General features: G+C 44.8%; 1 protein-coding gene across 1 annotated transcript in view; it reads left to right on the top strand.

Annotated features, from left to right (window-relative positions):
• Positions 1–26,613, top strand: part of TMEM132B (transmembrane protein 132B) — a 212,723-nt gene that overhangs the window by 51,439 nt on the left and 134,671 nt on the right. Inside the window, exon 2 of the mRNA XM_064392024.1 lies at positions 8,427–9,306. Within this exon, the coding sequence (XP_064248094.1) occupies positions 8,427–9,306 (880 nt within the window). The remainder of the gene's footprint in view (positions 1–8,426; positions 9,307–26,613) is intronic.

Consider the following 26,613-nt stretch of genomic DNA (forward strand, 5'->3'; position numbering starts at 1 on the left):
GGGAGAAATTATTGCTTAGAGGAAAAATGGAAAAAGCTGAAGCAGATTTAGAGAAAGATCCCTTTGAAATGACATTTGCTCCTTAAAATGGGAATGCAAGAAATGCATTCAGCACCGTGTTTCTTTGCTTTGTTTTAATGCTGAACTCGACCTGGGAGTAATGGCAACCTGCCTTAGTGATTTGGGGAGCAAAACGGGCTCCCTGGAAATTTGGGAAGAGGAGCTGAGAGGGAGTCTGTAATTCCTGGAAGGCAGCTGTGTCAGGGTGTTGTGGGGTGCTGCTTGTGCCAGTGCCCCTTGTTCCCTGCCCATCCTTTTGGGGTGCCATTTGCTGGGGGGTGAGGGCACTCACCCCAGTCCTTTCCTGCCGTGCCAGGGAGGAACTTTGTGAGAAATGGGGACACACTTTGCTGTCCAACTGTAGCTGCTTCGATCAATATCTGCAGCCAGAGAGAGATTTTAATAAAAGGACTTTCTCAGCTCTGCTATCTCCATGACAGATAGACCCCAGCTAACATAAATCCTGCCCTTTCTCCTGTCAGTCTCTTGGCTTCGTGTGACGTGTAGGTGTTTTGACACAGAATACAAATATTTCACAGTTAGCTAATGGTTTAGAGCATATATTTAAAAGATTTACTTTTGCAATCACCTGGTGCCTTTAGTGAATGTGTTTGCCTTGTAAAGCCTCTCTGTTATTTGAAGAATTTATCCACACACTCCCATACATGTATTCATTTTCTGTTGTTTATGAAATATCTCTGATGGAAAATGAGTTTTGCTTTGGGTAATGGTAGGAAGCCCTCTCCTAACCTTCTTTTAGCAATGAGAACCTCCAGTGGCCTTGACAAACCTTATTTATCAGGTGCCAGGAGGGATGCACAGGGGTTGTCAGTGCTGGCAGCTGCATTAGCAGCTGTTTCTCCTCTCCAGGTAACCAAAACAAAACCCCTGCATGGTTAATCAGGTGTTTTCTGAACTTCAGGTTAAGTTGCACTAGTAGCTGTGTCCTTCAGTTCTTTCAGTGATGAATTTGTGACCTTTAGCCACTGCACTAATGCCTCCAATTGTAAGTGGCAGGACAATCTCCCTGTTTCTGTTCTATAAGAGATGCAGAGAAACTTGCCAAGAGCAGCCTGTGACTTTTAACCACTGTATTAACAGCCCTGATGGAAACGAAAATGGCAAGTTAGGCCAGTGATCAGCCCAGCAGAGCAACCTGAGCCTGGCAACAGCCACAACAAATGGGAAAACTGCTGGGGGGTTCCTTTCCTCAGCACCCTCCCTGCTCTGAGCAGCTCTGTTGGTGTCTGCTCCGAGGTGGCCCTGGCTGTGCTGATGTGACATGGAGAGAGAAATTGTGTTCTCCAGCTCGGGGATGGGCTGGCAGGGAGGGCTGAGGAGGAAGGAGGTGCCACAGGAGCCTCACTGCTGGGGCTGCACGTGTGCCCTGCTGAGGATAAATACAGGCTCTGTTTTGAGGAACAGGCTGGACCTCCTCCTTCCCACTAATAACACTGCTAACAATCGTCTTCCCAGACAACACAAATAATGAGGTAGTGGCTTAACAAGGCAGTTCCTCAAGCCTTTATGAGTGGAGCCTTGTTTCCTTGGAAAAGGAGAAATCTCTGATCTGCTGGGTATGGCGCTGCTCTAAGGGGTTTTATTTTCAGCTAAGTAAAAAGTCAGGGTAAACTTTGCATATTTGTCTGATGCATTTAGCTCACCCTATCTTGTTTTCTTGAATGTTCTTGTTTAGTGTTGTGGCCTCTTGTTTTGCAGCTGCTTTAGGGTCACCTGTGGCGTGCTGCAGGTGAGGGAAGGTGAATGAAGAGTGACTGCACCAGGTCAGGGCACAGACTCACCAACAGCACCTTTCCAACAGCACCCAAAGGCAGGTGCTTGGTAGGAGAGAGGCAGACCCAGCACTCACAGGCAGTGCTCCCCCCAAATGTGCTCTCAGCAGCAGGGGCAGAGCTCCTGCCTTTGCCCAAGCCTCATTTAGGGAGCAGAGGGAGCAGTATTCCCCTTGGAGTCCAACACTTCACATTTTCCTTCCCAGCCTAATGGCAATTTTAAGCCTTTTTGTTTTTCTCCAGTTTTCCAAACTTTTGCTGATAGAGAACCCAGAATTAATCTTCAGGCCTTTTGGGTATTGGATTACACTCTGTCCCAGTCCCTTCTGTGACAGCAGTGCTGGAACTGGCATGGGATGCTAATCCTTCTGTACCTATTCACTCAGTCGGAGAGGAAAATGCATGAAAGCAAATTGCTAGTCCAAGCTAAATTTAGATTTATTCAGTTGGAGTTAATTATAATCTTTATTTAGTCCCAAGCGATGCCTTCTTATCATACACTTATTATAGCTGAGAAAATTAATTTTTATTCTACCATAAAGGTGAATGTAATAATCTGGGTTCAGGGAAGGGATTACTTTAATAAGATTTATAGGCAGCCTTTCAGACAGCACGGTTTTATTACTATCTGTAGGTGGCCTTGCTGCACATATGTCTTTCAGTACGGGTGACTGTGCAAAAAAAAACTCTAGAAAGCACCAGCACCAGCTCAGAAACTTCACCATCCAACTTAATCTGCTGGCAGTGGCAAGCAGGCAAAGCTCTTGCCTTGCTTTGGAACACAAAAACACAATTTATGGCTGGATGTGTGGCCTGATCAGGGGTTTCATTCATATGCATGGCTTAATTTTGCACTTAAAAACGTATTTTAGTAGGCAAAAGATTTATGAGGCCAGAGATGTGCTTTAAAGCTTTTTTGGAAGCAGAGTGCTGGGTAAACATAGGCATGTGGTTTCCCTATTACTCCAGCCCATAAAAACAGGTGCCTTGGTTAAACCCCACTGTACGAGGTTCAGAGGAGCCATAAAAGCCTCTAAAACTTTGGGAGGAGAAGCTTTAGTGAGGAGGGAGCCAGGAGCTCTGGCAGTGCCTAGGAGAGGGTGAGTGAAATCTGGACCTTCCCTGCTTTGCTGGAAGGGAGGCTGGAGTGTGACACCTCTGCAATGAGATGGGCCAGCATGTGCAGCTGCAGAGGAGTCTGGGCAGCAGGAGTTTGACTCAGACATTTGGAGATAAGGATGTGAGACATTGTCCCAAGCCAACAAAAGTTAATTAACCTCTCTTCAGTTTTAGATGTTTGGATTAAGTTGATTTTTTTTAAAATTGCATCTTTTTTCTTGTCTTTCCAAACAAGCTGCTGGTCCAGCAGTGTTTTGCAAAGCAAATCTCTGTCTCCACAAATGTGTAATCAAGATTGAATGGAAGGACTGTGAATTGGTTGCAAGTCCTACATCGAGTTCTGTCCTTACATCAAATTTGGATAAGAAGAAGAGAGAATGAGAAAAGCTTCAAGGGATTTTATCATCTTTTCTCACACTATTATTTTTTATATCTTGACAGCTTCTGGTCTGGCTTTAATGTTAAAAATGTGCTGGGAGCACTTCTGAACTCTTTCTTGCAGTATCATTTGTATTTTCAAATTCCTCTGGTACAGCTGGGAACACTAATTGTCATTATGGCTCTTTTTCTGTGCCTGGGGTTCACTGGATAACAGTCAAGCAATAAAGCAGTGAGGCTTGCTTGTGAATGGAAGGTGATGGAATTTTTTCTCCTTTAGTTGGGTGATGGAATTTTACCCCTCGGGGCACTGTGGAGGGTTCTCCTCATTTTCCTTATGAATGTAAAACTGAGGAGATGAGTCACAGGATGGGCTCTGAATGTAGGAAGTAAACAGTGACATCCTCCTTTCCTGGCTACTTCACTGCATTCTGAGTGAGTCAGGGAGAGCACGAGGGGGTGTTCATCCCTAAATCCTCACACGGCCCAGGCTTAGCCTACTCATCTTGCTCAAATGATGAATAAACTCGTAGTAGACTTCCACACTGTAATCATCCTCCTCCTTTTCCTCCAGCAGTCAGAGTTTTGCCAGCTGTGCCAGCCCAAATCCCCTTGGGCAGCCTCTGCTGGCTGGGGTCTCTGAACAGCATCCCCTGGCAATGTGAGAGAAAGTGACCCACACAGCTGGTCCAGAATGAATTATTTTCCTATAATTCATGAGTTCCAGATTAGCTTTCCTTGTGTGGACACCCTATTCTGGGGCACAGTGTGTTTTTATTCATGGCTAATGCCTGCAATTCCAGAACAAAATAATTATTATGAACAGAGCCATTTTTATAGTGGAATAACGTACATGTGTAGCTTGATCTTTCTGGTGTTTCAGTGAGGGCTGGTGGGAGGGGCTGGTGATTTTTCTCCTGTACAGACAAGCCATTGATTGCCTCTGTGAGTCATGGATAACATCATAGCACTTACTGGCACCACATTACTTGAAATGATTCCTCTTTTACAAAGAGGAGTGTCTGTATGAGCTCGCTCTACAGTTCTGATGATGCTGCAGGAAAGATGAATTTTAATATTTTCACAGTTTTTCCACAGGTGCAGGGTTGGCTTCTTGTTTGTTTTCAGAGAAAAAGGATATTGAAAGAGTTGCAATTTTAAACAGTTGTTGTTCCTTGCACCTTCAGCTTCAGAATTACTGATGGCTTATGGGAGACTTGGCTCCTGTTAAATAGTTTGCTAAATAGAGAGAAGATTTAGATGTGAAATTTGGATTTATTTCCATCAGGAGTTATTTTCCTTTTTAGCTACAAAATGACGGTTTTAAAAGACTTTCCTCTTACTAAAACTTAAAATAGATGCATTGTTTTAAACACTGACCTGCCACTGTCACCACTGTCTTCCAGCAGAACACTTGTTTTATTTCTTATTATAAAGTATGAAATCTAAGAAATTCAATAAAGATTCAAGGAAATCTCGAGTTGCATGAATGGCACATTTTTGTTGCACAGTCTGTCCCGCAGCTGTGGCTTTGCTTCTCTTTTAGTCCTGTGCTGCTTTTTGTGGTGGCAGTGCAGGGTCAAGTGAGATTAAAACCAAAACTGGTGGATAATTTTATGGTTAGATAAAAAATGATCAAGAGAACAGAACAGAAGCTTCGTTTGAGGCCTGAGCTGGGCAGGGTGAGGAGCAGGAAGGGGCGTCTGTGATGCTCAGCACTGCATGCTCTGCCTGTGCCTGCTGCTTTCCTCCCTCTGTGCCTCAGAAACATCACAAGGGAGTTTTCTTCCCTGTACTCTGAGTTTGCAGGATGAGCTGGGCTATGAGGATATTGCCCAGCTCTGGAGGGAAGGATTTTAACATAAAATTGCAGTGGTGATGTTTAAAAAGCTGACCTGTTGCTCTAGGGGTCAGTAGGTCCTTAATCCAAATGAGTGTCTTAGCAGGGGCAAAGCCCCTGCAGAGAATCTGTTACAAGGGAAAAGTTTTTCCAAAATTCCGACTGAATATCTCAATTCACATCCCAGAGTGTGTTATCTCCACACATCTCCCCTCAACACCCCCAGTGCCCCAGCAGTCTGAGCAAACCAGACTGTTCTGTCTGAGAAAGCACTGGGCTCTGGGGAAGCTCATTTGCTCTCCATTTACTTTTCCTCAGCTCTTGATCTCTTTTGGTACCTAATTAGAACTAACCCACGTTCTGGTCTAATGTTCTGCCCTCTTTGATCTTGCTGGAGTGCTTATTAAAGGAGCAGGTGATTTTTTCATGGCATTATTGCACACCAGAAAGCTCCAAATGCGTCTGGTTTGTGATTGTTGCTGGGAGGAGATTGATGCTGTGGTGCTGATGTGCTGAATTAAAAAGGTGGGGTCTTGGCCTGCCATTGTATGAAGTATTTCTTTTTAGATCTTCCTACAGCACCATAAAATGCTGCTAAATTCAGATATCATATTTTGTTGCAGGCTGGTTCTAGGACAAAGCCCAGCCCTGTCTACTGATGTTTATGGCTTCCCATATAAGCCTTCAGACAAAATTTGTATCTCATTTTGCTTGAGTTACAGCAGCATGATATCCTAGTCCTCGTACCAGCTCTGAGCAGAGGCACTGAGAAGTTGCCACTGTGATGAAATGGAGGAAAGGGAAAAACATCCCTTTTAAACTTCCTGTAAATCACTGTTTCAGAGAGATAAAATATCTGCATAAAGCGTGTGTGGGAGTCCTGTAATGTAAACACAAGTGCATTTAAGCCTTGTCTTGTTTTTGGTTTGTAACTGCGTCAGTGTTTAAATCTCCTCTGCAACCTGGTGTGCCTTGGGAGGAGATTTAGCTCCTGCTCCAGAAATCAGAGGCTGCTCTTGCTGCTCTGGCTCTTGCTTATCTGCTTGGTTGCTTATCTGTAAGGCTGTAAAGTTTTTATGTTAAATGCAACTTCTCAAAAGTATTGCTTTCAAATGTAGCTCAATTTATTTACAATTAATCCAGAAAGGGGTTATCTGCATTTGAATTTTTAGCAAAGAAAAAATACCCTTCCTTCTCTTCTGCCTCAGCTTTCTCAGGATCAGAGTTCACTTTCTGCTCCTGAGTTGGGAAGTTGCACAATGGCAAAAAAATGTCAAAGTGCCCTGTAAATAAACCACAGAGCAGAAATGGGGCTGCTAAAACATCCCTTGGTGACTTTCTGCCTGGGGAGGGAGAGCATCCACTGCCCACCATCCCCATGGGGATGGAAGATGTGGCAGGGAAGGACCAAGGTCAATTTTCCCACCTAGAAAATTGGTGTCCCATGTGTGATACCACTGCCAGTTTCGCATCATCTGGGTTTCTGCATTTCACCGTGGGCTGTGCTGGTGAGTTCCAGAGCTGGGCTGATGTTTTTGGTGAGAGCAAGGCAGGGGACACCTGGCTGGGACATTTGCCAGGGAAGCTGAGAGGAAACCCTGACCTGATCCCCAGGTGCAGTGGTGAGAGAGGACATTGTTGGCAGAGTGTTTCCTGCTGAGAATTTTTTGGCTGCTTTTGTCTATTTTTGCATGTTTACTCATTCCCACAAAAAATATCCCAATGGCTGAAAAAACCTCCTTGACACAAGCAAATATACAGCAAAAGTAAAGGCAGAAGTGTTGTGGTGAAATGAGAGGCATTTAAACAAGTGTAGATCATATCAAACTATCGAAAAACAAATGACCAGAATTTCAACCGAGAACAAGAGTGGAGCAAAGTCAAATGGATGGGATTTGCCCTAGAATCTGTCTTTGATAAATGTAGCCTTTAAAAATACACAACCTGAAAAAAATAGCTTAAATATTAGAGCTTTTATCTCTGCTAAATCGTGGCTGCAAGTATCTGAGTCATCTGGCTCGAGCAGGTGTAATTGTTTGTGTGTTGTGGATCTGCTCTGCCCAGCCCTGACAAACAGTGAAATCACCACTCAGCTTCAGAGAGACAATGAGAGCTTTGACCTTAGGCTCTGTCACTGAGCCTTTGTTATCTCTGTGCATTATGGAGCTGCTGCATTTTAATTCCTTGGGTTTCTGTTTGTTTCCTCTGAGGCAGTCCCAGGAGCTCGGATTCACCGTCTTTTTGTTGGGTATGAATTGATAGTTTGAAAGAGCCACTGTTTCTGGTAGGATCACAGCCCAGACTGAATATATCTCACTATTAATTAGAGATCAGCCCAAACCAAAGGTGTCTGTTTGATCCCTCCCTCCCTCTGGAACATTTTATTTCTTAGGAAAAATCGCTCAGTGCTGGCTGGAGGATTGACCATTGTGATGTAGAGAAACTTCTGTGGTTTCCAAATGTGTTTTATTCTCCTCAGGAATTAAACCAAAAAATCCTTCTAAGTGTCTGAGAACCTTCTGTGTGTAAAGGATTTCTCCTTCTCTCAAGTTGTCTCTTGCCTCTAAATCCCTCCCACTGAGACCTCTATCAAACCCCATATTTTTTAGTGTGAAAAGTTTTGGTTTCAAGAACATGAAGCTTTTATCAGGTTCTCACCAACTTCCAAGCTGCTGACCTGGCAGAATGGATTGGGAGTGATGCAGATGTTCAACCCCCATTGCTTTGTGTGTTAGTGATGGTAGATTAAAGGAAATGTTCAGTTTTTACTGCTTAAACTGTTCCGTTTTACTGCTACTAATATTCAATATGTCAGTTTCTTAGGCACATTGAAACAAGGGTGAGGAGAAGCTGAAAGTTTGATCTGATGATAAAAGAAACAAAGTAATAGACTGCCAGGAAAAAGTTTGGGAAGTTAGTTTGGGATCTGGCCAGTCAGTCCTCTCTCTGTGGTAGCCAGTTCTTGATTAATAGAGTTTTCAGTAGATAACAGGCTGGGGAAGTGGAATTCCCTGGAATTCTATAGGATTAGAATCTCTAATCCTATAGATTCCCACAGGGAAGGTGGAGAGGGAGCTGCACAGCGATGCAAGTGTTGTTCCATGGTTCTGTGTCAGATTGTGCTCTAATTGTGGCCAGCAGGATTGGTCTCCTGTAATTGCTTTTGTCAGAAGCTGAGGGCCGTGCTAAGCAAACATTTGAGTTTCTTTCTGTTTCCTTTTCTCTTTGGCCTGCAGTGGTGGAGAGCCGAGGAGGGATCATGGACAGCATCCAGAGATTCTCAAACCTGCCAACCTATCTCCCTGCGAGCCCTCACATCTCCAACGCTGATACTTTCTTCTTCCTCAAGGAAGCCAACCAGGATATCATGAGGAACTCCAGTTTGCAGTCTAGGGTGGATTCATTCTTTATATACAAAGCCAAACAGCCACCTGTCCTAAATGCCACGTATGGACCCTTTTCTGTTGAACAACCCGTTCCCTTGGACCTCATGCTGACTTCTGCATCTTTTGGTTTCACAAATAAATTCACTTTTAATTGGAAATTAAAATCCCACATAATCAACAGCTCAATCTATTCCAACAAACCTAAAATACAGACCTTGTTCTACATTGCGGGGAAGGACTGGGATGACTACGACTCTGAGGAGATGCTGCCTTGTGTGAAGATGTTTGCTTTCCTGGAGTCCAGAGAGGTGGTGGCCAGCTGCAGACTGACAGGCCACCTGGGATTATGTGTTGTGGAGCTGGAGCTGTCTCCCAGCTGGTTCAGCTCCCCTCCACCCATGGTTCCAGAGGAAACAGCCTCCCTGGAAGGGATTACTGTGGAGCTCTTCTATAAGATTTATGCAGTGGATGGGGAATGTTCTCCGGAGGATGCAAAATGGGAAAACAATATCCACACAGGTGAAGAGAATGAGCACCAAGCTTTGTCCGCTATGGAGAGGATTGGTAGCATCGTTGTTTACCCAAATCAAGACAAATTAAAGCAATCTTCACTGAGGGTGGATGAAAATATCATTATTCACTTACCACTCAGCCCAGTCAGAGAGGGTGACATTGTGACCTTCCACGTTTTCCTGGATGATTACTCTCTAGCAGACCAGTTTGTATTAAGGTAAGAGAAATTTTCAAGTGTTGTATTCAAAACAAATAGGAGCAAATCAATGCTGGGTGTAAATCTTTGATTATATTTACTGTTGTCATGAGAGAAATTCTGCACTTCCTCTTCAACAGGTTAAAACTATAGATAGTCTTGAATTATCTGGACCATGGTAAGGGTAACTGCTGCAATATGTTTTGCTAAAGAGTTTGCAGGATGGTTTTCTGATTCTTTGGTGAAGTTCCCTCTGTTTATATCGACATTAGCATCATCATCTTTCCAAAATGCAGGCTACATCCTGCACAGGTCAAATGTGGTGAGAACTCTTGTTGCATTGCACAGAGGAGCTGAGAGGTGAGGAAATGAGCTCAGCCTGCGTAGGAATCCTTTGGCAGAGCCAGGATTTGGGGCTAAACTCTGCAAGTTGGCTCCAGTTTTTCTATAAGATCAGCCTTTCCTGCTTCTTCAAGCTTTTGACTGCTTGTTTCGTGGCCCATTTTTGTTTTAAGTTTGGGGACTCTCTGTTGACCTTTCCTTGTGAATCTGCCTGTAATAGGAGAATTCAGGCATTTCAAACCACCCCGAGGGTTAGTGCTGCATATTTGTTCTGTCCTTAGCTGTCAGACTGTGCATTCAGAGCTGCACAGGGACCAAATTCAGAGAGAAATGTGAGCCAAACTGGGGGAATAAAAGGGCCAAAAGGTAATTGGAAAGTGTCATCTGCTGTAAGGATGTGAGGCTCTTGGGAGAGAAGGGGCTGCAGCCTGTGCAAGGAAACCTCAGAGCAGATCCGTGCCTCACTTCCAAGTTTTGATCCGAGAAGGATGGGAGCAGAACGTGACAGAAGTGCACTTTGGGGACAGATGTTGAGAAAACAGACAGCAAACCTTATGCAGCACTTTCAAATCATTCAGCATTTGTGAAATAGCACATGCATATTAATAAACTTACAGATTTCTGCTTGAATGGGGACAAGTGATTCGCAGCACAGCGCTGCTAATGGGGGAAAAGTGTGAGAAATATAATGGGGTTTAACCAAACTTTAAAAGGTTTGGGTCAGGAAGGGGCTTCCTTTAAACACAACTTATTCATGCTCTTCCGTGGATTTAGTGTTTTTAATTTGTTAAATATGGATTTGGCCAGCATCCACGTCAGTAGATGGACTGGCCTCACGGAGCAGGCGGGTCTCAGCAGGCGTGTATTGATCCCCGGTGCTATAGCAGAGAGATTATAGAATTTGCCTAAGGCTCTGCAAGGATTTAACATCAGCTCTTAATTCTCAGGGTTTTGTTCTCTTCCCCACACCACAGATAAAATTCCCAGGGTATTAGAGACAACCTATCCTAAGCTGAGGATGTTTTCTTTCCACTGGAATTTCTAAAATAGCATTTACCTCGTAACAAATGGTGCAAGGGTAGAGTTTTGATATTTCTGCTGGCCAGGAAATAATCAAAAACTTCTTGCAGAGACACTTTTGAAATGCTGTCTTTCAAAAGCAAAATGAGTCCTGGAAGCACTGAGCAAGTGACTGAGCTGGGTTTTTAGGGAAGCAGAAATGGAGGGAGCAGCTCCCAGGCTGGGGAGCCCCAGGATGATCCACAAGAGCCTGGCTGCTGCTGGGAGCTCCCCATGTCCCACAGCCCAGGGGGTTTGCATGGCTCCAGCTGCCAGGTGCTCTCCCAACATGTGGAAGGTCCATCTCAGTGCTCCCGAGCTGCTGGGAAGGCAGTCAGGTTTCCATGGGGATTTCCTTCTCTCAAAAGTGTATGGAGTCTGTTCATCTCCAGGAAATGTTTCTGGTACAATAAATCAGCATGTTTTACGTGCCCAGAAATATTTCCTTGGAAAATTCACTGTTGGCTCTCTGTAGTCTAGCCTGTCTGGGCTTTTATTTGGCTTTGCTTGCATTGTGCTTTTCATCAGAGAAACTGAAAGTATTTCTATTTACCCTTCAGTTGAATGCTGAAAGTGAGAGGCAGAATGCAATTCTGATGGTGCTTCACCTGCTCTTTAGAATGGAAAGATACCTGCAACTGTTGCTGTGATTATTTGGAATGATGTATGTTGGGTCCATGGGGAGATTTTCAGCTGAAGTTTACATGGAAGGCAGGGAACGATGCTGAGGGAAATACAAGCACCATAGTGCCTACATCTAATTTATGCAGTTTCCCTCACCAGCTTTCCCTGGTTTTCTGCTCAGTGTTAATGTCTGTGAAAACCCAGAAGGTTCTCATACACCTAGAATTTCTGTGTGTTATAGCCAGAGAAAAATACATTGAAGTGAATGTTTGCCTTGGGAAATATATTTTTGCCTAATATAACTGATAGTTTTTCATCATATCTGTTGTAAGTGTAGCAGGGTCTGGCTCATATGAGAGGATACATCAAAACCAAGTCATTCTCAGCACAGCCTTGAGCTCTGACAAGATGCAGAGGAGCAGATATGCTCAATTTTATGCACCTCTTTACTATTTCATGCTGTGTTGCATAGTATTTTATTTTATGCTGGATTTTTCCTAGCAGAGCTGACTTCAATTCTCATATGGGAGCTGATTATTTTTTTTGTTTTGGTGAAATCTGTGATTCTTAACCAAGCTTGGAAACTGAAAAGCAGTTGGGAGCAGTTCCTTGATTCAGCAATGAGCTGTGCTGAGAGACACCCCCTTGTTTGACCCCTGTCCTCCCAGTCCTGTCCTTGCAAGGTGACACTGCAGCTTGTTTGTGAAGCTCCAGCTACCACTTCCAGTCCCTTCCATCACTCCAAACTGGTTTTGCTTGGCTTGAGCTAAGTCTTGCTTGGTTATTTTCGTTCAATAACTTGAATTTCAGGTGGAGTTGGAGCTCTGGTGGTGCTGTGTTTTAAAGAAAAACACAAAACAAACACAAAAAAAGTGTTTTAAAGAAAAACACTTTTTTAAAGAAAAAAACCCAAACATTTGTTTCTTTTCCTACTGGAATGCAGCCAGCGTGGCTTGGTGCCAGTGAAGGACACAGATGTGTCAAGGGGCAGAATTTGGGGACACAGTGTGCAGTTAGTGCCTTTGCTGTGCCTGTGCTGCCTTTGTTGACAGATGATCCATACACGTGTGTGATGAAATGCTTATGACACTGGAGATTAATTTGTGGCCTTGCTGGTCTGATCTGTACTGCAAAATTCACCATCTGGGAAGATAAATTCTGCCCATTATGTTTGGTGGTTTGTCACTAAGCATAGTTTAACTGTAAAGGTAGGTGAAATGGGCTATGCTGCCATGATTAAACTCTTTTATGGGCCACCTTGTTAAAAAAAAAAAAGGGGTAAAAATGAAGGACAGGTTTGAGATTCCAGCAGGACTCATACACACTTCAGTGTCACAAATTTTCAGGCACTTTTTGTCCTTTGATGTGCTGGAGTTTCCTTCTTCACTAACAAACTTAGATGAAATGTAGTAGATGAGAAAAGAAAAGATGGAAATCGTGACTACAGAAGGGGTAACAGCAACTTTAGTGCTAATTGCTAAACAGAAGTTGTCTCCTGGTACATGGAGGAGTTATAAAAGAGACAGGAGAAAACAATTCCTGCTCAACTGGAAGAACAGAAATCTCATCTAATAGCACTGGGAATGGTTTCTATTTCTTCTGTGGTGTTTGTTATTATTTAACTCCATCTTGAGACTCAGAGGATGTATTTAAAAGAAAAATGGGAGTCAATTTGTACAGCAGGAGAACGTTTAATGAAATAAATGGACAATTGCCCTTGGTTATAGGAAAGAAATGAGGACAGCCTCTTTAGGAGTAACCAATGGATTTTTGGCCTGTTTTCCAAGTCTCCCCATCTAAGCTGTCAGTGAGGATGTGCTGCTCCTGAAAGCTGAGCATTACCAGCAAACTGTCACACACAAAATGTGGGTTTGTTGGCATTCCTTACACTCCCCACCAGCAAGGAGCCATCCTTCTTTTGTGCCTGGTCAGGATGGAGCTGCAGATGGGAGAAATTCCAGGAGTAACAGCGAGGGCTGAGAGCAGGCCATGAACCCTGGGAAGGGGAATGGAAGCAGCAGTGGCTGCAGGGGGATGGCAGAACCCTGCTCAGGGACATCACTGTCCCTTGGCAGCCTCAGGAGAAGGATTATCCACTCCTGCCTGCCCTGCTCCACGCAGAGCAGCACAAAGATTGCCTTTGGGCTGGGGCGTGAACCAGGACAAGGTGTAACACATGCCAGGAGACCCTTCCTGATTATTCTCACTAAGCAGATTGATATTAAGGATTTATATTAATAAACATGTATCCATATGGAGGAGGTGATGTCTCCTGCTAAGGAATAAAAATTGCACAGACCATTAAAAGTGACTTACAAGGCTTCTGCGTTAATAATGAAAGATCTGGAGAAGTCTGAGCAGTCGTCTAGAAGGCCAGAAAAAGATCATTAAGAGGATGTCTCCTGCCAATAGCTGCCAAGAGCAAACAAGGGAAAGAAAACAGAAGGTTTTGGATCCGGAAATGCATAGAAAATGAGAGTACAGACTGTGGGGAATGCAGCCTGGCTGCCTGTGAGGAGGAGGCTCCACATGGCCTTCACCGCTCCTGAGCAAGCTGCTGGGAATGGGGAGCTCTGTCACTGGGATTGTCACCGGGGAGAGAAAGACGTGATTCACTGGAACATCGTTTAGGATGAACATTCAGCAGAAATCAAAGCGTTGAGAAAGGAAAAAAACCCCAAAAATACTCTTCTGAAATCTGAAATGCTGGTTCAGATTTAGAAATAATCACAGAAATAAACCATTACTGGTGGCTTGGGAAGAATTTGGGTTTTAGTCGAAAATTTTAATAAACCCAAGATGAATGTTAAAATTTTTGGTTTCTCTTTCCTCTCTGGATGCACATGGAACTAAATGTAAATATGAAACAGTGATACGTAATGTTAATAAAAATATCCAGCGCTGCTAAGTCTGGAAATGCCAGATCTGTCTGTGCAACATCCAGTCCCCAAGTACTTATGCACAATCTCATATTCCTCCAAGACAGATTCACAGTATTTCTTTTTCCAGATCTCCTGCTTCATTTGGTGCCTGTATTGTCTTCCTCCCACTATTTTCTTTTCTTTTTGTTACTGAATAGGAAAGGGATTAATATCCTTCCAGGACACTCCTATGAGGCCTGGGGGAGCTGTCACCAGAATGGTTTTTTTTTTGCTTGAATGAACCATTTCTATAAATTCTCTTTCAGGAAAGGTTGAAACATTCTTTTATTTTTCTTATTTCTGTTTGAGGCCGGCTTGTAGCCCAGAAAAATTGGCTGCAGCTGATGAAAACCTGACATGATGGTATGGAGTTACAAATTTCACATGGATGCTGTTTGAAGAAGTTAGACCTGAATCTGTCTTGGCTGAAGGGAAAAAGATTTTTTTTCCCCTGGGAGCTGCTGGATCCATATCCATGAACCAGCCTGGAAATCATTGTGCCACCCTGGCAGCTTCTCTCTCCTCCTCACGTGCCTCAAGATAACCTCCTCTGCCCTAACCACCCTGGAGAGGGAGAAGAAAAGAAACCACCCCCTCACACAGCCTTAAAACCAGTTCAAAATGACGAAAAAAAACCACTCCTCCTTAGAGCTGGAGCTATTCTAAAAGCTTAGAAATCAACGGATCTCCGGCAGGGAATAAATGACCCAGTGAATCCTGAAAGAGCCTGCAAGACTACAGTCAATAAAGCTTTTTAATGGAATTTTAGATAAAGGTCAACTATGTGCTGCAATAATCAGCTGTCCATGATCACTGCACAGGCAGAGCAGCAGCTCCAGTGGCAGAGAAGCCCTGGGAATTGTTGGATATTGGCTTGGAAGCCCTTCCAGATGGGATGGCAGCCTCGTGGTGATAAAACGGGGTTTTAATTGAGATGTTTCCTGGTGGAAATGTCTGTTGCCCTGCAGAAGGGGTCCTGTGCTGCTTTGTGCCCACGCCAGGCTCCTGTGCTGCCTGCAGCTGCTGGCAAGGGCAAGGAGCATGGGGCAGGGTCCTGGGGGCCGTGGCAGATGTTCCCACTGCCTGCTCCTTCCCTTGGCCTCCACAGCCTGGGCCCAGGGGTCTTCTCTTCTCTCATGGGAGTGGGGAAATGTTTGTACGAGTTGGAGGGGAGGGTGGATCAAAATGCAGAATTTATTACAAATATTTAGCCTGTGTATGTATTCCACCAGTGTTTTTCCACTGAAGCATTTGCCAGTTGTTTTTAATTTTGGTGCTTGGGGAATATTTCATGTGTGTGTCAGAACACTGAGTACAGCTGGAATGAAACAAGGATCCACTTCCCACTGGAAAAGGTGTTTGGTTTGCCTTGAAAGCCTGCTTCTCCTTCCATTCAAGCCCTGAATTCCAGCACCTCAGCTATCTCATTCATCTGCACCTGTGAGCAGTAGGGATCTGGCAATGTCATGTAAATTAATTTGCTGTATCTCATATCCAGAACCATCAAGTAGGAAAAGAGAGGTAGTTGTGTTTATTCTAAGTTGTTTGGTGCACGAGCAGGTGTCTCATGGCTCGTGGTGCTGTGTCACTGGTGGCTCTGCATCTTGTTTGAGCTCATTTGACAAATGAGAGGAGCCCTGGCAGGCTCTTGCCTGCCAGTGTCAGCAGGCATTGCTGTGCTCTGCAAAGGGAGAGGATGTGAACAGCACTCCCCATAGATCTGCAAGGTGCCAATATGCCACGTGACTCCACACAAACTCTGCCTTGTTGATGGTAATGGGAAGGGATTTTACATTTCTAAATGGTTCGGGTTCTACAAGCTTGTTGTGAGCTGAACCTCATCTCCAGAAGCTTTGACATGACAGCTCCTGCTAATTAACTGCAGGCAGCTCCTGCAGAGCTCGCTGCTTGCTGCAGGGCCAGGTGTGGATGTGCAGAGCACTGTCAGCACTGCCTGGTGCACTGAGCAAGGGACAGGCTGTGCTTCACCTTCCCCTGGTGCTGAGCCTGCCTGGGATGGGGTTGGGGATCCCTTTGGGTGGGAGCAGCATCACAGGGGCCCCAAAGGCTCAGCCTGTGCAGCCAGCTCACTGCTCTTCTCCAGAACTTGCTTTTGCTGGGGGCTATCCTGTCTTACCTTTGCTGTGATTAATGTTGGTGCAGCTCTGAAATGGGAAGGGAAACCACAGAAGATGGAATTAGAAGCTGAGTTTTGCCTGTGAGCAGCCAGCTCTGAGTTCAGTTACCTCCGTTAATGAACACAAAGCTGCCTTGGGGTGACAAAACTGCTTAAATCCACACTATCACAAAGGGCAATTTAATGTTTGTCTTACAGCTGTCTTCCGTTTCTACATCCATTTCTTTTATTTTTTACCTTGTACTCAGGTTGGAAACACAGGTCAGCAGAGGTTCCTGTCTTGCAGTGATCATTTCAAGTTTGGGGCACACTGTGGCTCTCTGCAAACTCTGTGTCCTCATAAACAAGTCCCTGGCGGGGAGCTTGGGGGGAGCCTTTGTTTTGGACAATATGCTGAGTAGTCCCTGCTTTGTGCTGCCAGACAATGATGGCATTGATCAGCTCCTTGTACAGCTCTTCATTAGCTGGCAGTGCAGTAAATCACAGTCTGGTTTAAACAAGTCAGACACAACAGTGATTCGGTCCTTGATGCAGTTACTTCTCCTTCTATTCATTACGTTCAGAGTAATGAATAGTATTAAAAGTAGAAAAATGCCTCTACTTTGAAATTTCCTTTTTTCCTGAGATGTTTTAGGCCATGCATTGCTGTCATTTTATCCTGGTACAAACCAGATTACTCTCCCGTGAAGCTGATGAAGTATTGCTTTGAGCGAGCACATTGATCTCAATTTCTTCACGTTCCCCTGATGCAACAGAGAGTTGCTTTTGTCCTTGTGTTTACCCATGAGTTTTTGCATGCTCTGATAGAAGAAGGCCAGTGTGATAGTTTGCTGACAGCTCTGGGGAGAAAGGGTTCTCAGAAAGAGCAGGAAACCAAATATTGCGAGAAAATTGTCAACATATCTTCTTGTTTTGGGTGCTGCTCCTGCTCCCCATGCAATTTATGTCAATAAAAGACTCGTAAGAAATGGTTTTGGACAAGGCAGAGCAGGGAGCTGTGCTGTGTGAGGTATTTAATGCTTCAAATAGCTGCCACGTCTGCCTTGGATGCTGTGCTCGGCCAGGTTATGAAAGAAATCATATTAACAAAGTTATTGGATCCCAGATGAATCTAAAGAGCTGCAGGAGAAGAAAACAGTGACAAATGAGTCTGCCATTCCGAGGCACAGCAAATGGTGCTTACAGTTAAAGCTATTTCACTCCTTGCACCACTCCTGGCAGCCCTGGCAGTGTGGGCAGCAGCAGTGGCCGTGCCAGGACGGGGCAGCCTCGGGCTGGCAGAGCCCCTGCAGTGGGGCCAGTGCTGAGTGACACAGGGGACACCACTCAGGGGCTCTTCTTGAGCTTCCAGAGCCCAGGGAGCTGCTCCTGAGTGCTCTGGCTCTCTCCTCTGCCCCAGCTTTTGGTCTGACACCAGGCAGTGCTGGCTGTCAGTGCCCTGGTGCAGCAGTGCTTCGCCCTCTCTTGGGGTTACAACAATGAAATCAAAGGGAAATGTCTCTCAAATCTGTTCTCCTCAGGATGCTGTATTCCCAGCAGAGGAGGAATTGTTCTGAGCAGCAGTAACTCCAGGGGTATCCCCCAGGAGGGTGCTCTTGGGAGAGCCATGCTCAAGCAGCCCCATGTTTGTCACCCTCCCTCTGCCCCACCCTGCTGTCCTTCAAATGGCTCACCAAGACCACAATGTACATTCCTGTTCCCCCACTACATCCTTCTGAAAAATCTCCTGCCAAGCAAACTTTCTCAGTTCCTTTTTGTCCTCATTGTGTGGCCCAGCCTTTTGTGGTTTTAATGAAGGAGTCCTCAAATGCATTTTCACTAAATCTCTAACTGTGCTGGTCCTGGAGGACAGCAAGTGGGAAAGGCAGAGAAGCAGAAGTGTGGGATAGGCAATGCCTTGTTCGTGAGCTTTCTAAGCATCTGCTCAAGTTAATGAGGGTCTGGGCAAGAAATGTGCCAAGCAGCCACGGGGAGCACACACATGAGCACTTTGATGCAGATCCCTGGTGGAGGATGGTGATAAAATGCACCAAGTGATGCTTGGGGACAGCCTGAAAAGTTTGTCCTGGCCTGGGAGGTAGCAGAGGGTGAGGGAGAAGCAGTAGCAGACTGTGAGAATCTGGACCTGGATCCAAAGGCATTGTGAGTTTTGGGTAGTTTTGGATCTGGGAATTTGGCTCTGGCCCATCTCTAATTTAATTTGCCTGGCCAGAGTCTTCTCAGTGTTACCCAGAAAAGAGGGGTGATTTAATTGACTTCCGTAGAGTTCCTTAGGATTTGTGCCAGTAAAAAGATTAGAATTTGGTTGTGTGAAGGCACACGTGTGTGTGCCAGTGTCCTGGCTTCATGCTTCTGTGGGAAATTTGTTAGGGACAGTGGCAAGCCCGAGTGGGTGGGTGGGCAGGACACAGATGGAGAGGGAACGGTCGTGTTTGGAGCTCTGTTTTTAATGGCATGCAGTAACACCAGTAGAACACTCTTAACTGTGGCATTTCCTGCTGTCATCTCCGTAATGTGGTGTAAGTACCTATGCTCCTCGGCTAAGATGACTTTTGACTCATTTGCCAAAGCTAATAACCCTTTAAAAATAATTTAAACCTTTCCAGAATTATTCCCCTGATGCTCTAGGGACCAGTAGTCCTTTATTTGCCACAGAGCAGCCACAGAATGAATAGCAGTACTGTGGACTCCCTCAAACAGCGACCTTATGTGAGATGTAGCGATTACAGCAATTAAATCCTCTTTGCCAAGGCAACCAGGGCTTTATTTCTAACTGAAGTTACATTTTTTTTCCCCCAAATGAATCTCTTCTGCATGCATTATTCATTTTTCTTTGGAACATTTAGCCTGTGCAAATTCCACGAGCTCAAATTCAGTATTATTACTTATTAATTATTGTGTTGAGGTAATGTCTAGGACAGGCTGCCCCAAGGGGTCAGAGGGCACTGGGTTCCCCACGCAGCCAAAAGCAGAGTAAGGCCATAAACTTTGCTTCGAGGTGGGGGTTGAAAATTTAACATCATTTGTGGAACAACTCGTGAGAGTTTGCATCTGCATTTTGCTTGACTCCAAAACCCACGTCAAGGAAGTTTGGGGCATTTTGGTCCAGTGGGTTCTTAGGCCAGTATAGTTTTGACCATACCCTTAAATTAAGTGTTTGGAGAAGGTTGGTCTTGTCAGCTCAGACATTTGAAGTCCAGCTGCATTCTCCTCATTGTGGCTCTTGCTTGGAGAAGGGAAGGTCAGTGATCAAAAATAATGGTTGAAGTGCAACATCTTCTTTAACAATTTTGGAAATTCTAGCTTAGGATGATCTTTGGAATCCTTTGTTTTTAAGGACATGTGCTACACTCTCCTTTAACATTACGTGAGTTCATTGTCTCTCTCTGGTATTACATAAATAGTCTCTTGACTGACAAGGAAACTAAAATGATTCTGTTTAAATCTGTACTGCTCTCCTAAGAAATCTACATTCATTATTCCTGGGATGACTGAAAGATTTACAATAGTTTATAATCTGGTATCATTTCATTCTTCTTCTTGGTATTATTAATCACCTTGTCATGAAACGTCAGGAGAACTTTGTTCAGCTTGCATGATTTGGGCTGAGAAAGCCATCCTTTAATATTAATGTTTCCTAGGAAATTGGGTAGATATCTTTGCATTCTGGGAACCATAAAATGGATGAATGATGTCCTTTGACTAGACATTAGATGCTTACAGGCTGCTGAAGCTGAAGAATGGTTGAACGAGCCCTGCAGCTGTACCACTGTGGGAAGAAAAATGACCTTGCAGAGCAGACCTGGTTCAGGTCAATATTTGGTTGTAGGATCTGCAGTCGGAGTGCCAGGCAGGACGGTGTTTGTGGTTCTCCTGGAGCTCCACCTTGGCGTGGCCACATCAATGGCTGTGTCTCACTGGGGACGTGAAACCCAGGTCCCAATTATTTGGCCATTTAAAGATTCTGGGTTGCATTTCCTAAGCCTGGAGGCAGTCAACCAGGATCCTGGCTGGCTTTCAGCTGCAGTAATTACAACTTGCCAGCTCAGATTTTCTCTGCCTCTTAAATCACATCCGCTATTTTTCACTTCCTTTGCTGAACTGCTGTGTCCCCTGTGCTGTTGTTGGTGATAATAGTTCTAATGCTTGGCCTATTTATGTAACGTTACTTTATCTGTAACGTCTCACAGTGTTTGTACAAGGAACGTCTGTCATTGCTTTCATTTTACAAATCACTGTTTTTATTGCTCGTGTTCCAGTGATACACCTCAAAGAGCAGATGCTTTCCAAAAGGAGGAAGGCAATGCCTCCCCTACCCTCAAAGTGTTATTTTCCAGTGAGGAAAAAGCTCCTGCTTTGTCCCTTGGGTGTGTTACCAGGGCAGACGGATTTGGGATGGTGCAGAGAGTACCCACAGGTGGTGCACTGTTGGTGGGCAGGGAGGTGCCATCCTGTCCCTATAGGACACAAAAAACCACCATGTGAACATGCTGCTGTTCTCAAGGTAGAAAAGGGAAGTTTATTTTCTGACTTTATACATTTCCAAAGGTGGCAGTGGATTGGAGGGTGGAAGCGCCACCTCTCCAATGACACCGGACAAACCAACAGCCCATCAAATTTCTCCTCCTCCAGAAAAGAACTCAAAACAATAAGTTGTTCACAGAAAGCGTGTGAGAAAGCTTGCTACGAGAATGCAAACATCGGGAGGCTTAGAAAACCTTACAAAAATCAGGGCGACCCCCGAGGGGCGATGCCGTGCCCTGCATCCCGGCAGGGCTGGATCCGAGCGCAGCCCAGGAGAGGGCAGAGCGGGCTCGTGCTGGAGCCGAGCCCTGCCGGGAGAGCTCCGGAGCAGCCAGCCTTGGTGATCCCCAGGGCTCCGAGCATCCCCTCCGACAGAAATGCCTCCATGCGGGCACCCTCAGGAGCTGTTCCATCAGTGCCAGCCCCTCGAAGGGCAGGGACCCAAGGGCTGCCCAGGGATTGTCCCGAGTGAGGAGGGCAGGGCTGGGCACACACCTGGGGTGTGCTCATAGCTGCAATTTCCTACCCCGAGTGTAATGCTTGTACTGTGATTTATCCCTTTATTATTTCCCCCCTCCCTTCCTTGAACGATTTCTGAGAGCGGTTGCATTTTCTCTTTATGGATGCGCTGCGCCCCGTGTGAGCTGGATATGGCAAATTCACTTCATAAAGCAAATTTCCCCGCTGGTCTGAAGGTTAAGAAGCTCTAAGTGAGATTGTCTCTTGGCAGAACAACTTTCTTCTTCGGACTTGAAAAACAGTGGAAATGTAGTTAATGTTCAGCCTGACAGAGTCTTAGCAAACATATTAAGGGTTTCATTTAATAAAATCGTATTTCACTTCTATAGACAAGAAGCAGAATAGACTTGAGTCTTTTTTAATGAATAAAGTCTGTAGTAAGGTACTTGCAATCTTTCTTTATGTAAGGCTCATTCTCAGGTTTTTTTTTCTTTTAGGAGCTAGGAAGATTTAGTGCAGCATTTTCTAAATTGTGTCGTGCTTCCTTTGGAACAGAATGTAAAGGGAAATGTATCTTAATGTTAAACAGACGTGAAACAAAAATGTGGTTTTTCCCCAAAGAAAAGTTAAACATTTGCAAGAAAAATGTTCTTCACGGCAATTTCAATTCTGTTAAAAACACATTTACTGTCAGAAAATAATGGTGCTGGATGAGCTCTAATAATAAACCAATTTGTGTGTACCAGGGGAGTGGACTTTTTCAGCCTTTTGTTGTAAGTCATGCTGGAAGGGCTGCCACTGGGCTACAAGAGCACAGATATTTTCACACTGGGATTTGTGTCTGCTTGAATTATGTGAATAACTCCATTGAAATACAACTGGGAAACAATTCATCATGTGACTTCTTATTAAAACATTGCTTTTTTTACTCCGTTCGATGATGTTTGAGCAGCTCCATGTATTTTTCTCTCAGATTTCTCTTTTTAATTATTTTTTTCTTAAATGTTCTGTGTGCACAGTGCCTCTATTGTACAACCCCGAGCACGTGGCAGCAAACTCCTGATTCCTGGGGAGCTGGCCTGCTGCAGCTCACAAATGCCATTAATGGGCTGCGTGTGAGCTGCGTTCTGGGGGCCCCGGGGTTGCACTCTGCTCCCCTTCCCTTCATTATCCAATTTGTTGAGATCAGCAGATGCACCAAAGCATGCAAATTTCAAATTTGCTGTGAGGAAAATGGAGTGGCGTTTTTTGCCACTGAAATGAGCTGTTTCTCTGAATGTCGCTGCCAGCTCGCTTGCTCGGGAGGATATCTGCAGAGATGGAATGCAAAAGTGGTGCAAATGCAGCCAAATTGAATACATTTACAGATGTAAAAGGCTCAGCTTTTGCAGGCTTGTAAATCTATTTGGGGCGAGTGTCACTTGGTGTAGATTTCTGGAGTCTTGTGTCACTGCAGCCCCGTGGGTTCAGTGCTGGTGACAGTGACAGTGCTGGTCCTACCTGGGCCAGACACCTGCAGGGTTCTCCTCAGCACAGGAGCCTTTCATCCTCTCTGGACCCCAGTCAGTCATGCTGGATAACAGTGTGGAAATTGGATTTGTCATCTAGTAATCCCTCAGTGATCGATAATTAGTTGTAATTACGCGCTGTTTAAGAGCTGAGGAGAGAAAATTGAAGTTTGTGGCCGGAGGAGGAAATGAAGAATGGCAGGCACACCAAGGTGTTTGGCATAGGAGAAATGCAGTTAAAGAGCTGAATTTTCACGAGGAGCAGTGAGTCAGGCTGCCTCCTCCAGCCTGGCCAGGTCACAGGGCTGGAGGGGCAGCACTGTCCAGGCTGAGCAGGATCATGCAGACCTTCGTGAGCTTGCTGCCCATAAAGCATCACGACTTGGACAACAAGGAAGTTTGCTTTTGTTTGTAGTCTCCCAGAAATGTGCCCAGTGTGAAGTGTCACAAGCTGTTATTTGTGAGGTATTCTTTGAAGCTTCTCCTGTGTTTACAATCAGAGCTCCTTCCCCCACCTCAGTTTGAGTTTTTGTCCAATATATGAGCTAGAGGAAGCTGAAGTCCTTGAGTGTTCACTCATGGGACTGTGCCATCCTCTGCACTGTCTCCAAAAAGCTACAGCCTGGACACGTGGTTTGGTTGCAGGTGGATGAGGAAAGGTCTTCCTTCTCTTCTTTTTGCTTTCTTCTCTGTTCCAAAGAGCACAGCAGCTCAGGTTTCCAGATGGGCAGGAGTGTTATTCCAGCTGTCTCTGAAAATCTAGCTGTGTCTGTCCTGGGATTTCTGTACCAGCTTTGCAGTTAAATCTGCCACTGGTAATTCTTCTCAGTCACAGAGCCAGAGAGGGTCTGTGCTGCTTTGGAGTTATACCCATGGGTGACTGCCTCGTGTGGCTGATTGTCACTCTCTAAATAGACATGCAAAATGAAACTGTTTAACTGCAGGAGGTGGGAGTGAAGGAGCTGGAGCAGACCTATTACCCAGTGGTACGTGAGAAAGAGCCAGCAAAATTTATGGTTTCTGAAGGAGCAGTATATTTTTAAGCTTCTTGTATTCCTACACTTCACAGCCCAGATTAGCAGATTGTTGACAGCTCCATGATATATTTGCTGTCACCTGGCTGGAGTCCGAAGCAAGTGATAAATTTTTAGTTTGAATGAGCTCGTGTGACATGCAGTGACAGATATATTTTTTGTTACTACAAGTATGTAGCGTGTCCTGTGCTTGGGGACTTTGGTGCTATTCTTGCTGTGGTCCTGAGTGATTTGCTTGTTTTCCTTGTGCTTCTGCTTCACCATCCAAGAAAAGGTGGGGAAAATGACACATTCCTCATTTGCTGTGATGGCTCCTTCTTTTTCTGCTGTGTTGTAGCCTGACACAGGCACGGATCATCTTCTTTGGGTTCAGCAGAGCCCATCTGCTGGCAGGAGGGAGCAAGGGCTGTGTAGAAAAGAATTCAGCATTTCCATTTGCTATTGCTGGGTTTCACTTGGATATGTGTCATGGGAATTGACATGCAAAAACTTGGGGTGTTTTCTAAGTGATACTACTATATTCTGGGAAGATACACCTCCCAAAATACACATTCAAGACAGGAGAAGGGGCAGCAGGAATCAGTTTTGTCTTCATGTGGCTGAACACTTGGAGGAACTGAATTTACAGATTCTGATTGTGGGTAAAGCCTCAGTGCTGTATGTTGGTGAGCTCTATTCTGACAAAGCTTCAGGCTAGGATAGCAAAGAAAAAAATGTGAATATACATAATTAAAATGACTACTTTAAACTTCATGTCATATTTTTAACACTAAATTGGAGTTAAGAAGTTCAGCTTTCCTAGAGAGTTTTCCTGAGGTTTTGAACCCTGGATACTTCCAGAGAGCAAGAGATTTGGTGCCAACAGTCCCTCAAATTATGGGGCCTGTGCCATTTTTACATACCTTGGGGTGAAGGGTACGATTATTAATGGATTACAGAGATTAATATTGTTTCTTTTAATTTTAAGTTAAATATTTTTGGAACAGAAGTATTATCCAGGTCCATAAGCCCAGTTTACTTTGAAAGAGATGTAGAGACTGAGAGGGATCAAGAGGCAGGGAAGCTGCATCTTTCCATATCAAGGAAATGTTTTGCTTTTGTGCTGGCAGACCAAGGCATTAAGCCTGGGCAGAAAGTTTTAGGGTTGTATCTACTCATCAATGCCTTGAGAGGGGCCACATTGGAGCTGGCATTGCCTGGTTTGGTGGGGCAGACAAGGATCCCTGTCCAGCCCAGAAGCATCTCTCATCTGGCTCTGAGTCTGCCCCCTGACAGTTCTCTGCTGCTTGCCTCTTGCTCAGCTCCTCCAGCGAGGGTGGAGACACTGAAGCATCTCCAAAACTCTGATGTGCTTAGACATCAAAAGTGGAAGGTGCACCTCTCTCATGTGGTTGCCTGCCTTAGGGGGGAGAGCATATGTACAGCAAATGGACACTTACATAACCCTATTAACTTCTACTGGCTGATTTCAACTGTTGGTTTGCCACAGGGAGCTGGAGGAGAAGAATTAGGTAATATAAATAGAAAGATGACATCCTCCAAAAGAGCACCATTCAGCACATATTGCTGGCTGGTCTCATGGTTCAGAGCTGATAAGCAAATTTGGCCTGAATCCTGTTGCAGCATTTGAGGATGGCACCAGCAGAGCAGAATTGGCAATATCAGCAGAGGTGGACGCTGTGGATGTGATCCCTGCCATCCGCTGCCCGCAGCGCTGGCTGCAGGAGCTGCTCTCTGTGGCAGAAACCTGGGGCCAAATTAATTGTGATTAATTTTGATTACAGACCATTCTCTTTGAAGTGACTCTCGAGATGAATTTGTCCCATGCGTACTTTAAAGGGCAAGTTGCTCACAAGTGCTTCTGCTAATGCATCCTCCAGGTTTAGTTCAGATATGCCTTTTTTTTCTTTCAGCAATTGGTTCCTGGTGCAAATACAGACACTTTGCATTAATTCCCTGCAGGGCTTCTATGCCATATTTTTAGGCTTTTGAGTGGCATTGTGGAAAACATGAAAGCATTATGGTAATGATCAAGGCCAATTCTTGTGTTCTTTATTCAAATATCAGTTCGGGGGAAAAAAGCCTGTGATGCTTAATCATGCAAAAATCCTCCTAAGAGCTCATTTAAGTGAGGGTTTGAGTGGGGACCTCAAGATTTGGCCCCTAGTGCATGATGGATTTTAACAACAGCGAGGTAATGATTAGGTGGAAGAATGTAAGTACAAGTGGTTGAAGTGCTGGCATGAAAAAAGAGTGAGGAGTATTGTCCGTTCAACACCAAAGGAGCTGTTGCATATTATTATATTTAATGAAAAGTACAATGAATGCACTTTAAAGTGAATTCCTCCCCCTGTTCTTTTCATTTGTTTGGGAATATTCTGTGGGACTGACTGAAGGCTTTGTCTGGTCTAGCAGGAGCCTCTCAGCTGCCTAATAGCAGTGCAGAAAGTGTGGCACAGCACCTTTTCTTACTTATTTACTGATCAAAAGGAGTGTTTACAGAAAGCTGTGCTTTGCCCCCATTTCAAGAAAAGCCACCTGTGCTTCACTCCTTGTGGTCTTCTGAAAGCTCTCGTAATGGGAAGCATTTCTCACTACGAACAAACAGCCAAATGTATTTGAAATGGAAAATTTCTGATTGAAATGGGCATCTCAGAGCTTCCAGCTGCTGGCGACCGTATGGCAAAACAGTTGCAACGTTTGCAATCTCTTTGCAGAAG

The sequence above is a fragment of the Passer domesticus genome, chromosome 17 (genome assembly GCF_036417665.1).
Source record: "Passer domesticus isolate bPasDom1 chromosome 17, bPasDom1.hap1, whole genome shotgun sequence".
Lineage (NCBI taxonomy): Eukaryota > Metazoa > Chordata > Aves > Passeriformes > Passeridae > Passer > Passer domesticus.